The following is a 15,922-nucleotide window of genomic DNA, read 5'->3' on the forward strand; positions in this document are numbered from 1 at the left end:
TGTCGTCAAAGGAATAAATTAAAATTTAAAAAATAACTCGGAGCCTATAAGTTTTTTTTCATTTCGACAGTTAAAGTGGCCAGGTTATCATTATTCGGGTCACATAGATCCCCTCCTACGAAACAATGGGTAGGTAGCGCTCCTTCGGTCGCAGGAAGCGACGCACGCGCAAGTGTTATAAAATGGCCGATACCGCCATATATTAAAGCGTTGAGGTGGTTATAAGTCTGTCTGGATGCGAAGGAGACAGTGCGCCATAAGGGGAGAGGACATCCTGGTCGGTTTCCGTTGGACAGTTTTGGCTTTAGGGTTACGAGGAAATGTCTCATTTAAATTCACATGATGGTTCATACGCTTCCGTGTGACGGTGAAGTGTCAAACTATTATTCGGTAAAAGCTTACTCATAATTATTTAATGAAAAATACATGTACAATGGAAATTTTTCTTCCAATTTTGATTAGACAAGTAACGCGTTTACGTTACGGAATATTAGGAACCTTAATTATATTGCGTAAGATTTTGGAACTGGGGAATAACCCACTTGAATAGTTTTTCAAATAAATAATTAAACACTTCTTTCTAAAATTCTATTGAGTTTATATGTACTGAAAATACAAATAAAAGTCACAATCATAATTCTCGCATACTAAAAGTAATTTCTATTTATCCAAACACGCTTTCTCTTCGGTCAGTTGACAATGATTCAATATTGAAGCGTTCAAATAGGTTAGATTACGCATAGTAAAACCAAGATTGATTCCTAGGTTCGAATTCGACTATCTTCTAGTTTTTTATCAGTACAAGCAAACGCATGACTTAACATAACTAAGGGACGTCTTAAGAAATTTTTTATTTAAGAAAATATTAAATTTTCCCTTATTATGCTAAACAAGGTTTAAACCGTAAAATTCGATATATTCAACCTTTTTTAACGATTTCAATCTCCTTTGCAATAAGTTCTATTTCTCTATGTACCTAAATTACTAAGAAGGCTAATTTTTTAACATGTAACTGTAAAATGCCTCTAGTGTTGTGTCCAATGGTGTTTCCGCCGTGCGTTTGCAAAAAAGCTTATATTATCAGATTGAGTGTATTTATTGGTTCGCATCTACTCACATGCGTAGAATCTCGCGTAGGCGCGGCTCTGGGACCGAAGATCTCTGATGAATGGATTCATGATGTAACGAATGACTCATTCAGTTAATCATGCAATTACGCCCTCATTGAGCCGACTGCGAGTAACATAGTACATCTCTATATCTATTTTTGATTTATTAATTTTACAAATGCATAGATAAATATAAATGCATAGAATTTTTTATTTATAAATTGACTGTCTTCTACCTATTTTTTGTTTTTTTAAGGTTACTAGTTTTCGCATTTATAATATTAACTAGTATGATAGTATGATTACGGGACTGACAAAAGGAACTGACTAAGGAACCAAAATCCTATAAAAATAAAGAAAATAAAACTACATGACTGAATGATGGAACTTGCATAGACTCATAAAATGATGTTCAAAATTATCCCTTCACGCTCTAATAGACAATAGATAGATAAAAAATGCTTATTAAAAGTATTGGTAAACCGTTTCGAGTTCGAAAATTGTTTTTAGGTTAGTGTGAAAGGTTGTGTGTGATTACCATCGTTACAGTAGGCAGAGCTAAGCCCAGCAGTACTCGTGGCTGTAGGCGTGGCCTTCGAAACAACTTTCGCCCACATTTATTGTTTATCAAATTAACAATATATTTAATTCATCTTTACTGTTTACAATTTTGAAATTATTATTATGAATGCAGTAATTTAAGAGCATCGGTGGCTCAGGGGATTAAGTACTTGACTTGCAATCTACAGATCTTGGGTTCGAAGTAATAAACCAATGTGATTTTCGCTTTTTCGAATTTAAATGTAGTTACATAATTTTCCTGACGTTCTTACGGCGAGAGTAAACATTGTATTGCAACCTGCACATGACGGCGAAGAAATTCAAAGATATTTGTTCTGAGGACGTAAATATAACTGTAACAAAGTAATTAAATTAACCACTCGGGCAACTGCCTCCCGCCATTGACAGCTGTCAGATAGGGACGGGTCTATGCCGATGTTCTAATGTTGCCCGATTTTCATCCTAACATTACCCAATCAACACGCACTAGGCCAGCGTGGTTGACTATGGGCTAGTCATCCCAGGCTTAGGTCCGAACCTCACGTTTTACTTACTGGCTGGATTTAATTACTAGTGCGAACTAGACATTAGTAAGAACGGTTTACTTTAGTTACCAAGGTGTTAATGGTAATTATATTACTGTGGCGGTGAATTACCATCGCGAAGGGTAGCGGGGGTGGGCAAGAGGCACCGAGGGGGGAGACAGTGCATACTTACGCGTACCAACGCCATTGTACAAGGATCTGTACGCGCTGCGCATACGCATGCGGTGTCACCGGTACATAGAACATACGGTCCAATATTCTCAAAGTACTAGATAATAGTTGTTGCTCGCGACTTCATCCGAGTGGAAATAAAAAAATATATAGCCTATGTTACTCATTGATAACGTAGCTTTTTAATGGTGAAAGAATTTTTAAAATCGGTCCAGTAGTTTTTAAGGTAATTTTGTAGATACATGCATAGTGATGAAACATATCTGCGAAAAAGTCAAAAATAAGGCGTGAATTCAATCCTTAGTGGGCCAGCGTGGTTTAAGGTCTAGTCACCCCTTAGAGTAGGATCACCTTCGATGACGACACGTGTTGAGCTGATGATGATACGAAATTTTGTCTTCTCTTTTTCTGAGTTTTTACAACAAATTTTATTGTATAACTTGAGGTACTCGTCAATATTTTATATTAACAAAGTTTAACACTAGTAGTTAGATCAGCAACGCAATATCGTCCCGTATGTTCTACAAGTTTCACTTGTCAAACAATATAATAATGACATAAGAAACAAAAGGGAAACTTTGAAAGTTCGTTTAGAAGTAGGTAGGTAGGAAAGATATTGTCTTCTGAATTAGGTGATTATAAAAAAATCTAAAATAAAATAAAGTATTTTTCCAAAGTACAACTTTTAGGGAAAATTTCATACACAAATTATACAACCTTATTATAGCATGGTAACACTTGAAGTAATTTTAAGTGTTAACTATTTACATCCTTATGAATACAAATGTACACGACTTCTAATTATTTGTTTAACCTTCAAAAAAACGTTGGCATTTTTGTTCAATTCCATGACATGGTTATCGGTTACATTTTTAAACTAGAAGTTGGCTTATGAACAAACAGCCACTAAGTTGGATATAGGCGGCTCCTATTGTCTACTATCGTCCACTATTGTCTAGTTCCCATCAGACTAGTAAATTAGTCAAGTAATTAAATAGCTAAATCACTTTTTTCTATTGATTCCCTAATCTATTCGACTGAATTTTCATAATTTTTTTGCTACTAAATTACTCAGCACGTGATTAAATTACTAGCCTGGTACGTACATAACCTTTACATAACTTTGCGGCCGAAAGTCGGACAACTTATTAGACATTTGTGTTTGAGGCTGTTTCCAATTACTTTGTAACCCGTATAAAATAGCTAATAAGCGAATACAATATCTAAAAGCGGTGTATTGTGTTACATAACAAGTGTGTACTTGTAACACTCAAGGTCGTCGGTTTTAGCGGGAACATGTCAAAATGGATCGCCGGTGACGCGTCACAAGATGGACGCCCGCCCCCTGCCGCCCGCCCGCGTTTCGGCGCTAAACACAAGTTCACGACTACACCGTAATGTTAATATAGTTACCTTGATAAAGAAGTAACTAATTTATAAAAGGTATGCAAAATTGACTTTATTTACAGTAATTTACCCCACACATTATCCATCCATAATGTAATTTTACTTCAGTAAGTTTTTTTTATAGTATAAGGTGATAAACCGACGGATTTCAGTAAAATGGTTAAGCGAACGCTGCTAATAGATATCTACGTTTGCTGATGCTTTGGCTACCTTTAACTTACAGAGGAGGGGACTCACAAAAAGTGAAAATTTCCCCAGATATTAGTCCTATCCCTCGCAAAATTAACTACCCCAACTACCAGTATTTGCTTGTACGAATCAGGAAAGGGTGAATAGGCCTCATCCTCACTCGTCAGACGAAATGTGTCTTCAATATGGTCTTGGATATAGAACTTTCTTCCTGAGAACACCGTTACTAGACGATAAGATGAGTTGAATTAAACGAGGTAGGTATTTAGTTTGGTATGTTGTGAGAATCATTTATAACTTGGGCGAATGTAAGACCGAAACCTTTTCCTTTTCTGTCCTTTATATCTCTGTTCTTCCCAGAAAGCTGGTACCGTATTCTGGACCGTGACTACATTGGCCAAACCTATTTACTATATATGCAAATGTGTGGGTGTTAAAATCTAGAGTTAGACCACGGTTTATATATATCTACCTGGTTGTTTTGTAATAATGTTGCAATTACTATGGTAGACAATATCTAGTGATAAACAGAACTCATTGGAGGTCTCATATAGCTTAGTAAATACGTCAATTTACTCTTTAATGTTCGAAGCAACTTTATAATGGAAATATAGTTGTCCTTATTCGTCGACGAAACCATTTGTTGTTAGTTGAACAATCGACAGTCCGTATTGGAACGATTGGTCACCGCACGTCGCCGCCATATTGAATATCAGTATTCAAGTCTCGTTTCCCGCCAAAGACGTTCGTTCGTGGCTCGCCCAACGCTCAATAGAAAGAATCATGATGATGGAATTTGTGTACGGCTTGTATGTGCCGTGTATGATATACGATGAATTAATAATAAGGCGTTTCTAGGAACGATAACATTTTAAAATGCGTGCATAGTTTTATGCATATCGACTGAACCATTGTGCCGCTTGGAACTTATAAAATGATTTTATTCCTTACTAATATAAAGTGAAACAAAGATTTTTGTTACTAATGTTTATAAAAAAATAAGTAATTTAGGGTATTAACAGATTTATTATTTACTGTTTAAAGTCATTTGTATTATTTCTTTCTTTGCAATTTTACGTGTGCTTACGTTTATAACATTGAACTGACAAAAATAAACCCAAGACTAACAAATCTAGTATACACCTCTGAGATCTTTACGTAAGAGAATTTCGAATCGGTAAAATGTATTGAACAACAGGTCACAGGTCTGTTTATTTGTTTTACAACGTTTTATTTGCTTGACCCTAAATGTAATATTGATTCGTGTTATAAGGTTTATAAAGCATCTTGTTACTTTTTGTTTAATGGTACGAAATTCTAACTTGATGAAGCTAAAAGTAAAAATGGCATAAGGAGAAAACATTGCGGGTGATTACGACATACGAAAACGAAAATTTTTTTTTTAAATGTTCTCATTAAGTAGTAAAGTAAATAAAATATCAAATAACGAAGTTATTAAATTAATCCGGTCACTCTTAATATAAAGAGAGATAAACTGTAAAAATAAATCTGGGCATGGCAGAATACTCGCTAAACCTGTGGCATAAAAAGCAAAGAACAAACAAAAACAATCGATAATGACATTGACAGTTGACAGCTAGAAATGAAAATCAAATTGTTCGGTTTTATTTCATTTTGATTAAAAGTATAACTTTTTACAGTTGATAAAAATTCAATCTATGTAAAAAAATATGCAGGCCTTTACAAGTATAAGGAATATTATATTTATAATAAGTGGCGGTGTTTTAACATTTGTGATATTATTTATTTTTGCGAAAAGGCAAATTACTAGATTTGCTCTAAGGTCTCGTAGAGGGCCTCATATACCAATTGGTGCGGATGCGAAAAAGGTAACTTATTTTGTACCTAATAATTGTGATCAAGAAAAATTATATGATTCTTCCATTATAGAAACTAAGCAAGCACTAAAATGTATAAAACATATGAATATGAGTGTTTTACAACAGAGTTTGAAGAAAGAGATAGAAAGACGTATAGAAGCAGTTCCTCGCATAGTGACAGAACCTCGTCTCCTGAGCGCGGAGCCATCGCACTACATCCTAGAGCCGCAGCAGCCTTACCACTACAGATTCCGAGCAGTGGATGATGTTAAGACTTTAGGTATGTTAAATATTATTTTAACAGTGGTAGTGTCCGCTTTAACATCTTAGCACTGTAGGGCCGGCACGCCCGGTGTAACACCACAACCACACAGAAGACAGGCGTGAAATGGAAGCAATTCCGTGTTTCGTCTGATGAGTGTGGTGCCAGAGGCCTAATTTAAGTCCCTTTCTCTTTACCACCCTTTTCTTATAAGGAGAGGATGGGAAGGGGAAGTGGATTTGACGGTGGAGGAGATGCATAGGAAGGGGAAATATCTTTTTGTGCGTCTCCTCTTCTGTCGTATAAAGGTAAGCAACGCATCTGCATTTGCGGATGTCTATGGACAGCGGTCACTTCGCCATTTTGGCTGATTCAGGTGACCGCTTGCTCGTTTGCCACCTTATGTTAAAAAAAATTAAACTAATTTAAAACATTCTCCTTTACAAGATATTTATTAATGCTGAATATCTAAGACTTATCCTTTATCTATACTAATATTATAAAGACGATTTTTGGAATTTTGTATGTATTGAAATAACTCAAAAACTACTGGGCACAATACAATTTTAAAAATTCATTGACCATAATACTACATTATCAGTGAGTAACATAGGCTACAATTTTAATTCATGCAGATGAAGTTGTGAGCAACAGCTAGTAATATTATGAATGGGAAGTTTAGACAGACGGATGGATGGATGTTTGTTATAGTTTGTAGCCTAAACTGCTAAACAGATCTTAATGAAATTTGGCATAGATGTAGAGGATAGTGTGGAAGAACACATAGGCTACTCAGTTTTGTTTTTTTTTTAATTCCACACTGAGTTGAGAGAGAGAGTTGAGAAAGCTAGCCCCTTATAATTGGTCCCTGATTACAGAAGAAGAAATAGCCCGTCAGGACCCAGGATTGCGTCGTCGTCCGCGTGAATCGCTGCGCTCTTTCCTGCTGTCATCTCTAGCAGCACCACTGGACGGCCGCGGACAGAAGCTGGTGCATCAGTTCTGTGATACATATGAGTGTGCCCGACATCATCCCGCTGAGTTTGGGGATGATGAGTACAGAGCTTATTCGAGATTGCTGTTGAAGTTATTGGATGCGTAAGTTGTGAACTTGTTCTGTGTTTATTAATTTTATGAGGGGAATACTATGTTGTAATAATGTTTTGAGATGATTGTGATTACTATGGAAGGAAAAGGTATGCACCTGCTTTCAATGTCTAAAGGCAATGGTCGCTTTGCTCTTTCAGCAAACTCAGGTGGCATTTTTTTGCCACTTTATGCTATAAAAGTGAAGTTAGTCACTGTTGCCATTGAAATCAGATATCTCTCCTATTCTGGGGTTGTTTATTTATTTACCAAGTAAGTTTTGTTGCATAGATCTGTTTTGTGTAAAAAATAATATGTTGCTACAGAATTAAGTAGTGTCGAGTACACCAGTAGAGGTGGATCTACAAGGAGATGGATGGATTGTGTGATGATGGACGATAGATGAACCTGGAGGTGGAACTCGGTGGGTATGGGAGTAGGATAAGGAGGTGGTGGATGTTGTAGCGCTCGGCTGCTGAAGAGCGTGGGCGCGTGCCGCGGCTCGCCGCGCGACAGCCCGCAGCGGCGGCCGGCGCGCCTGCTGCGCCCCGCCGCCAAGCTGCCCGCCGTGCTGCACAACCACTACACCGCGCTAGAGGTACCGTGGGGAACACTTTTACAACTTAAAGGCTACTGTATCTAAACATTATGTATACATTGAAATGTTTATCGGAAACAATAACCAAAAGACTTTAAAATGTGACTGTATGACATACTACATGGAGCTTTTTTATTATTCTGTTGTTTACGCAACTCACCGCTATCTGTCATTTGTTAGAAGTTAGTTAGGAAACCCTCACGATATAGGTCTAGCTTCTATGCAAGCAACAAAGATTTTTTTCCTGTAAATGGAAAACCGCAGATTTACTTGACTACATATGCATACAAACACTTGTATTATGAATAAAAACACCTATAAAGCTAACCTATTTGAAATAATACTTAGGAACACAGTTCCAAATTTCCAAAAGCAGTTATAATGGAAGACTATGGTGAATCAGTAATCAATATAGTGTAACAGTCCATTATTTCATAATTTAGAATGCCATTTGAATTCGATATAGGATATTAATTGAAACAAGCTATTCATTTTAAAAATAATATTGAAATTTTAATGATATAATTCATAGATTTTGTTTATCTATTTCAAATATTGTAATATTTGTGCAGAACATGCCGGTGGAGTCAAAAATGGAGGATGAGATAATCCGTGTGCCGGTGCGGAGCCCCACAGAGCCCGCGGCGAAGCCCCCGCCCGACGAGACCGCCGTGTGAGCCCGGCGCGCCCGCCACGACGCCAAGACGCTCTGACGTGGTGCGGCACAGCACAGAACAGAATACAAACTGGACATCTAGAAGGAAATAGTGATATAGTGACGTTTGTGATAGTGTTTTCAAATATTAGTGAAGAAGAGAATTAGAGATTAAATAAATTTATTTACTTTTTTAATGTATGTCCATGCTGTGTATATTCGATTCAATTTTTTATTTAATCCACTTTTCCTAATTGTATATATTTTCAATAAGAAACTGTTGTGTGTTTGTATATATGTGTAAAATAACAAATAAACTTACTTTTTTAATGTATGTCCATACTGTGTACATTCGAATTAATTTTATAGTCTGTGGTAATTACGATTGTCAACTGTCAGTGAAAAATGGGCGCGTCTTGTAATAAGAAGACTGGAAGAAACCATTTGCGCATTGCTACACTCACGCACGAAATCACTAGGCGTTTCACTTTTATTTTATTTATTACAAACATAGATATTAGATACAATATCATAAAAAAAATGATGAAAAAATATAATAAAGAACAACGACTATTTGACTAATTATGCAAAGTTTAATTAAATAGAAACAGTAAATTATGATCTTTTCCCATACAGAAACTTTTTACACGATGAACACGGCCGGGTAAAAATTTTCATTGGCAACACTGGCCGGGAAACTTGCCGCGCGTCTCACCTCATCACCTAATACACCAATAAATCGTCCAATGCCCAGTTGCCGTTAGTTCTTTTTACATGACGCGAACTATAGTATTTATGTGTGAAGTTAGTGATTAATAGATACATGTTTCATCTTAATAAATGAAAAATCTACGTTATTGTTTTTTTTTTCAAAACCCAATATCAGATAGTTTATTCTATGAAATACAATAACACTAGCTTCTGATCGCGACTTCACCCGCGTCGAATTAAAAAAAATATAGCCTTTTTAATGGTGAAAGGATTTTTAAAATCGGCCCAGTTTTTACGTGAATCGAATACGTACAAAACTACAAACCTTCCTCTCCATATTAGTATAGACAAAACCTTTTCATTTTTTTAGATCTATTATGATGTCTTAGCAGTTACACCATTTTGAAAGTATTACACTTGCTGTTTATCCCGTTTTTATCGAAACCTAAGCAAAGCTCTCGAGAATGCTGCATTTCAATTTGTAGGTGAAGTTTCTTAACTTGAATATTGATGAAAATAAATGATGACTATAAATAAAAAACGCTATAAAATTATTTAACTTATTTAATGTTTATATTCATCATAACTTAAATGTTTACAACAATATTTCTTACTTAAATAACATAGTTACATAACCTAAAACAGACAAAATATTAATCAGATCATAACAGTCACAGAGAACATCTTATTTCATTTAATCAACAATCAGTACATTTTCATTTATTATATTAATATATAAAAAATTGTGGTTATTATACATTTTTAATATAGACTAGTATAAGGCACAAAGCAATATATTAGGCACATTTCAATCATCAGCACTGCCGACCTCCGACACAGCAAACTGACTCTCTCTGAAACAAAATACACATGTATATACTAGCTTTCGCCCGCGACTCCGTCCGCGTGGAATTAAAAAAAGCAAAAATGCAGCCTATGTGTTCTTCCAGACTATCCTCTACATTTATACCAATGTGTAAAATCTGTACTAATATTATAAAGGATACATTTGTATTTTTGTATGTATTGAAATAACTAGAAAACTACTGGGTCGATTTCAAAAATTTTTTCCATCAATAAAGCTACGATATCAGTGAGTAATATATGTAGGTTACAATTTTTTTAATTTCAAGTCAAAGCGTCAATTTTCAGGGCGAAGTCGCGAGCAACAGCTAGTATATTATAAATGAGAAAATTTAGATGGATGTTATTTAGAGTTTGTAGCTTAAACTGCTGAACGGATCTGGTTGAAATTTGGAATAGATGTAGACCATAGTTTGGAAGAACACATAGGCAAACTTTTGTTTATTTTAATTCCACGCGGATGGAGTCGCGATTAACAGTTAGTATACAATATTAATATGAATTTTGAACACAAAACTTACAATTTGATCCATATATTGTGCGAGGTGAACTGCTCCGTGTGCCTGAGTGCGAGCAGTGCGCGCTGGCAGCTGCGCGCCGTCGCCGCATCCTTAGTGGCGGTGCGCGTGTGGCACAGCCACTCTAACACCTGATGATACATTCATCATCATCATCATCATCATCCTACTCCCGTAGTGGCGCAACAGGTTTTTTCCTTCAAATAACTATCATACGTCATCTCAGTCATCACTCCCTTAATCATGTCACTTTTCACACAATACATCTCTTTCTAGGTCTACCTCTACCGGTGTCCCACACTCATAACTAACGTTCTTGTAACATGCGATTCAACCTTCATAACATGCCCATACCATACTAACCTTTTATACCTTATCTTCTATACCTGATGAAACATTATCTAATAATGACACCCGCATCCGGCTCGAGGGACCTATACACCTGCAGACTTCTTTTTTATCCACTTCCTCTTTCCGTTCCGCACTGGGAAAGGATTAGAATGGATTGGGCGGGGGATTGATAGGAAAATTATCCCCTTTCTGTGATGATTAACACATTTAAAGCGGCCGAGATTTTTCTATTCTTTCAGAGGCCTAATTAAAGTCCCTTTCTCTTACCACCTTTATTTTATAAGGAAAGGTTGAGATTGAAAAGTGGATTTGACGGCGGAGGAGACACAGGAAGGGGAAATATCTTTTTTATATGTTTATCCTCCTCCGTGGATTAAAGGTAGGCAACGCATCTGCAATTGCAGATGCCAATAGGCAGCTGTCGCTTCGCCATTTTAGCGGATTTAGGTGGTCGCATGCTCGTTTGCCTTAACATATTACCAAAATAGTGACGCAGCAGCGCGCAGTGCAGGCGGCGAGGGAGCTGCTACATACCTGCAGCGTGCAGCTGTTCCATTGCTCCCTGGCCAGCAGTGCGGCGAGCGCGGCGGGCAGCAGCGCGCGCAGTGGAGGCGGCGCGGCGGCGGGCAGCCGCCACACGCCGCTCAGCACACACACGCTCAGCATGAACACCTCGCACAGGTACAGCTTCGCTGATTCATCCTCCGTTCTGAGAATGAACAGCAATCTTCTTTTTAACCTACTGCCGTAGCGCAACAGGTTTTTGTCCTCCTAATAACTCTATCTTCCATCAACTCAGTCATTTCCATCAAAAACATTATACAAAAAATTTGGCAGAAGAGGGCTCAGCTAAACCTGGAAGATCCAGTGTCGCTGGTTTTCAAGCTATTTCAAGTATTTCCAGTATTCAAAGTACTAGTACAACTTACTCCTTGAAGGCGACCTGCGTGCGCGCCATCAGCTGCAGCAGCCAGTCGCGGGGGCTGGCGGCGTGCGGCGCGGCCTGCAGCGCCCGCCTCATGCACTGAAGGGAGTACTCCTGCACCCTGCACGGGAATACGCCCTTTTCACCCTTTTCTACTTTTTCATTGAGTAACATGAAGATAATTTGTCGTAATTGTAGGTTTACATGGCATATGTAGAAAAATAATAACAGTACAATAATAGACTTTTTTAAATTTATTTAAGCTTTTTTTAATTTTTAACCTAAAATGTAAAATTTTAATTAAACTCAAGCGATAAATCAAACATACATTGAATTGTTATCTGGTAAGGCTAAAATATCACTACTAGTAAATTGTAAATTGTCTGATAACAATCGAACATGTAAAGTATATGGTGGAAATACCGGATTTTGTACCCTTATTTGAGATCAGCCAGTGGTGTGATAGTTAGGGTTTGTCTCACATATGTGATGGAAATTTCGAACTTTGTTCTCTTATCTGACAGTGAAAATTTAACGCTATCTAAGGGTCTATCAATCAGTGGTGGTATAATTAGAGCCTGTCCCACCACTTCCTGATAAAGGTTCAGATAGCTCAAAAATGTCTGTCAGATAAGGTAACAAAATCTGATATTTCTACTACATATTTTACATGTTGCCTTGTATACTTACGAGGGGAGTTGTGCGCACGCGTCTATAAGCTCGTTGAGCCAGTGCAGCGGCGCGCGGCAGTGGGCGGCGGGCAGCGCGGCGGGCAGCGCGGCGCGCACGCGGCAGGCGCGCCGCAGCCGCCCCGCGCACACCTCCCACCACCCGCTCGGTGACGTCATGCGCTCCAAGTACTTGCTGGACAACAGCACGCAACACGACACGTACGCCTCCCACGCCTACCGACATTGCAAATACAACTCTAACACTATGCTATAAAGACCAAAACTATTAAAAAGTCGATAATCGTTCCGACTCCAAGGACCAAATATCAAAATTTAAGAAATATCTCTGTAATAAATACATTTTTACGTCCATAAAGACCTTAACACGGTACAGTACACTATGGTACATATAAAATAAGAAAATGAACGCCGTCACAAACTGGCGGATAACATTGCATGCCAACATGAATAACAAAAGGCTTGAGAAAAAACACAGAAGCATAAATCTAAGATGGTTGCTACGAAAAAGGATGACTACTTGCTTAAAGCAAAAAATAATAGGATAAATAATTTACCACACTATCTTCGGGGATGACATCAAAATAAGTCTCCACAATCTGTGATAGAAGAGTTCTGTTGGCGTCATGTATCCTGTCGCAGGCGAGGGCCTGCTGGATGTACCGCAGCTGCTGGATGAAGAGGGGCTCCTCTTCTCCCACTGCCTTAGGTAGAGAGGAGAAGGAGTCTCCTAAGCAACGCTCTAGAGGCCCGCGGAGGGAGTTGGGGGGCATACCACGACATAGTATGTGTAAGTACTCGAATATTAACATTACATCGGCTTCCTATAAAAACAAAAATAAACTTATATAGTTTAAAAATTACAGTATGTTACTAGCTGTTGCTCGCGACTTCGTCCGTGTGAAATTAAAATATGTAGCCTACGTTACTCAGTTGCTTTTAAATGTTGCAAGAATTTTTGAAATCAGTCCAGTAGTTTTTGAGTTATTTCAATACATACACAAATTCAAAAATGCCAATATTTTCTCTTCATAATATTACTATAGCTGTCGCCCGCAAACTTCGTTAGCATAAAACATTCCCGTGTATTGTAATAACTCAAAAACTACTGGACCGATTTAAAAATTACACCATTAAAAACGACGTTATCGCGGAGTAACAGGATTCTTTTTATTATTTTTTTATTTCACGTAGACGAAGTTGCAAACAACATTTAGTTTATAGATATATCATACTAAAATTACAAATGCGAAAGTTTAGATGGATGGATGTTTATTAGAGTTAGTAGCCTAAACGGCTTAACGGATTTTGATGAAATTTGGAATAGATGTAGAGGATAGTCTGGAAGGAAACATAGGCTACTTACTTTTTTTTTTAATTCCACGCGGACGGAGTCGCGGGCGGAAGCTAGTATATATATGTTAGTTACATCGCAGAGGCCGGGCTGCAGCCCCACGAGGAAGTTGTCGAGCAGGCGGCGCGCCGAGGGCGAGACGGGCGCCTGGCGCGCCGCCAGCTTCAGCCCCAGGCTGCGCCAGGCGCGCCCGCGGTGCAGCGCCTCGTGCAGGAAGCACAGCTCCAGCGGCGGCAGTGGCTTCGGGAACTCCTGCGACAGCGTCTCCAGCATCGCCAGCAGCACCTCGTCCGAGTACTCGAACGTGGGTGACGTCACCTGGAATAAAAGATCCTATCAGCATTTCTGCTGGGTACAGGTTCCCAAACAGAGTTATCCACCTTTCGAATTCGGTTATCATATGTCTATTTAAAACTGCTATTTATGCCATCGACTGGCATTCGTTTTTTTTTTCAATATACAAGATTATAAGTAAAAATATATAGCCTATAACGTGCTGTAAGTGTAGAGGTTGGAATTGAAAAAAGAATTAGATAAAAATATAATGTGATTGTTGATATCTTACATAACAAAGAAATGTGTGTGTGCTTTACATGTATTTTAAATAAATTACTATAGTTTAGATGGTCAGATGGATAGATGGGTGGATGGATGTTTGTTAGAGTTTGTAGCCTAAACCGCTGAACGGATTTCGATGAAATTTGGTAGAGATATAGCGGATAGACTGTTAGAACACAGCTATTTTTTTATAGACTTTTAATTTCTTAATTTCCACGCAGACAGAGTCGCGGGCGAAAGCTAGTAAGTAATATAGTAAATATAACCTGTTTCCTAAAGCAGTCCATGAGTCCCCGCAGCACGCTGTGCGGCTGCAGGTGGGCGTAGGAGCGCGGCTCCCCGCGGCCCTCCGTGCTGTACAGCCCGCCGCGGTACGCGCGCAGCTCGGCGCCGCACAGCGCGCCCGCCAGCCGCCCCGCGCCGCGCGCGCCGCCCCGCGCGCAGCGGTACACCTCGCCCCACACCTCGCCTGCACAAACAAGCTTGCACTTCAATTTGAGCCGAGTTTATGTAGAGTAGAACAAAAAGTTTGCCCTCAAAGGCAAAGTGCAAGATAAATTTCATAATTGGCCCTCAAACGCCAAACGCAGGATAAAAATATAATTTGCCCTCAAAGGCCAAATACGACATGAATATCATATTTTGCCCTCAAAGGCCAAATATCATAATTTGTCCTTAAAGGCTAAGTGGAAGATAAAAAAAATAATCCACCCTTATAGGCCTAAACCAAACTGTCTAAAATTATCGCTAGATGTCGCAAAACCTAATTTAGCTAGTATCATAAAGAAGAAAACCCAGCCGTCGACTCTCTTAACAACCAACCTTACATCGATTACCAAATAAAACTAAAAAAGAAAGTAAATTTATTTAATAATTCTCATCAATCTAGATGAGATTTTGCCTTTGCACAATCTCTATAAGCCGTCAATTCATTCCTTCCTTACCATATCCCCTTTCACACAATCCATGCATACTTTTTTCAGTCTTTCTCCACCTTTCAATCCACCGGCAATCTAAATAACTTACATGGTATGTAATCAAGCACCTCTTCGGGTTTCCTCGCAGCATCAGCCGGGGTCTTGCAGTACGAGGCCGGCAGCCGCACCGTGCTTCTGAATATCTATACATAGTACAAATAATAACTTATAATAGAGATAGTTAACCGTCTTTTTTAGCAGGCGCGTTTGAATTTAAACGAACCAAAATCTGCCATTTCCAAGCAAACATCTATCCGTTTCATTTGTTCGTACTGTTTTACCGACATCAATGTGTCACAGATAACATGTTCGTACTGTTTTACCGACATTAACGTATCACAGATAACATCTTCGTACTGTTTTACCAACATTACGGACTATAGCACATTCATACTGTTTACCTCCGGCACGTCGGCGAGTGTGAAGTCTTCCAGTTTAAATGCAGCGAGTGCATCCCCAGCAGCCTCCGCCAGCTCAGGGTGCTGCGCCTCCGCCAGCTGCCGCCACAGCCAGCGCGCCGCCGCACGCATCAGCTGCTCGTACTCGCCGCC

At 38.7% G+C, this 15,922-nt stretch overlaps 2 protein-coding genes across 2 annotated transcripts in view; one reads left to right on the forward strand and one right to left on the reverse strand.

Annotated features, from left to right (window-relative positions):
• Window positions 1-5,673: 5,673 nt before the first annotated feature.
• LOC106102179 (uncharacterized protein C1orf43 homolog) lies at window positions 5,674-9,277 on the forward strand. Its single transcript, XM_013281591.1, has 5 exons — window positions 5,674-5,832; window positions 5,950-6,103; window positions 6,964-7,183; window positions 7,637-7,769; window positions 8,342-9,277. The coding sequence occupies exons 1-5, from the start codon at window positions 5,674-5,676 to the stop codon at window positions 8,444-8,446; spliced, it is 771 nt and encodes a 256-aa protein (XP_013137045.1). The 3' UTR covers window positions 8,447-9,277.
• A 493-nt stretch (window positions 9,278-9,770) lies between these two features.
• The window catches only part of LOC106102069 (focadhesin), a 16,457-nt gene continuing 10,305 nt past the window's right edge, over window positions 9,771-15,922 (reverse strand). Inside the window, exons 10-19 of the mRNA XM_013281476.1 lie at window positions 15,773-15,920; window positions 15,421-15,514; window positions 14,661-14,863; window positions 13,912-14,154; window positions 13,040-13,306; window positions 12,484-12,698; window positions 11,798-11,914; window positions 11,403-11,577; window positions 10,521-10,648; window positions 9,771-9,989 (exon numbers count right to left, since the gene is read on the reverse strand). Coding sequence (XP_013136930.1) covers window positions 9,944-9,989; window positions 10,521-10,648; window positions 11,403-11,577; window positions 11,798-11,914; window positions 12,484-12,698; window positions 13,040-13,306; window positions 13,912-14,154; window positions 14,661-14,863; window positions 15,421-15,514; window positions 15,773-15,920 — 1,636 coding nt within the window. The 3' untranslated portion in view covers window positions 9,771-9,943. The remainder of the gene's footprint in view (window positions 9,990-10,520; window positions 10,649-11,402; window positions 11,578-11,797; window positions 11,915-12,483; window positions 12,699-13,039; window positions 13,307-13,911; window positions 14,155-14,660; window positions 14,864-15,420; window positions 15,515-15,772; window positions 15,921-15,922) is intronic.

The sequence above is a fragment of the Papilio polytes genome, unplaced genomic scaffold (assembly GCF_000836215.1).
Source record: "Papilio polytes unplaced genomic scaffold, Ppol_1.0 DF823923.1, whole genome shotgun sequence".
Taxonomy (NCBI): domain Eukaryota; kingdom Metazoa; phylum Arthropoda; class Insecta; order Lepidoptera; family Papilionidae; genus Papilio; species Papilio polytes.

Coding starts and splice junctions, on each gene's coding strand:
- LOC106102179 (XM_013281591.1), top strand. CDS start 5,674: ATGCAGGCCTTTACAAGTATAAGGAATATTATATTTATAATAAGTGGC. Junction 6,104..6,963: donor GGATGATGTTAAGACTTTAG/GTATGTTAAATA, acceptor CCCTGATTACAG/AAGAAGAAATAGCCCGTCAG. Junction 7,770..8,341: donor ACCACTACACCGCGCTAGAG/GTACCGTGGGGA, acceptor ATATTTGTGCAG/AACATGCCGGTGGAGTCAAA.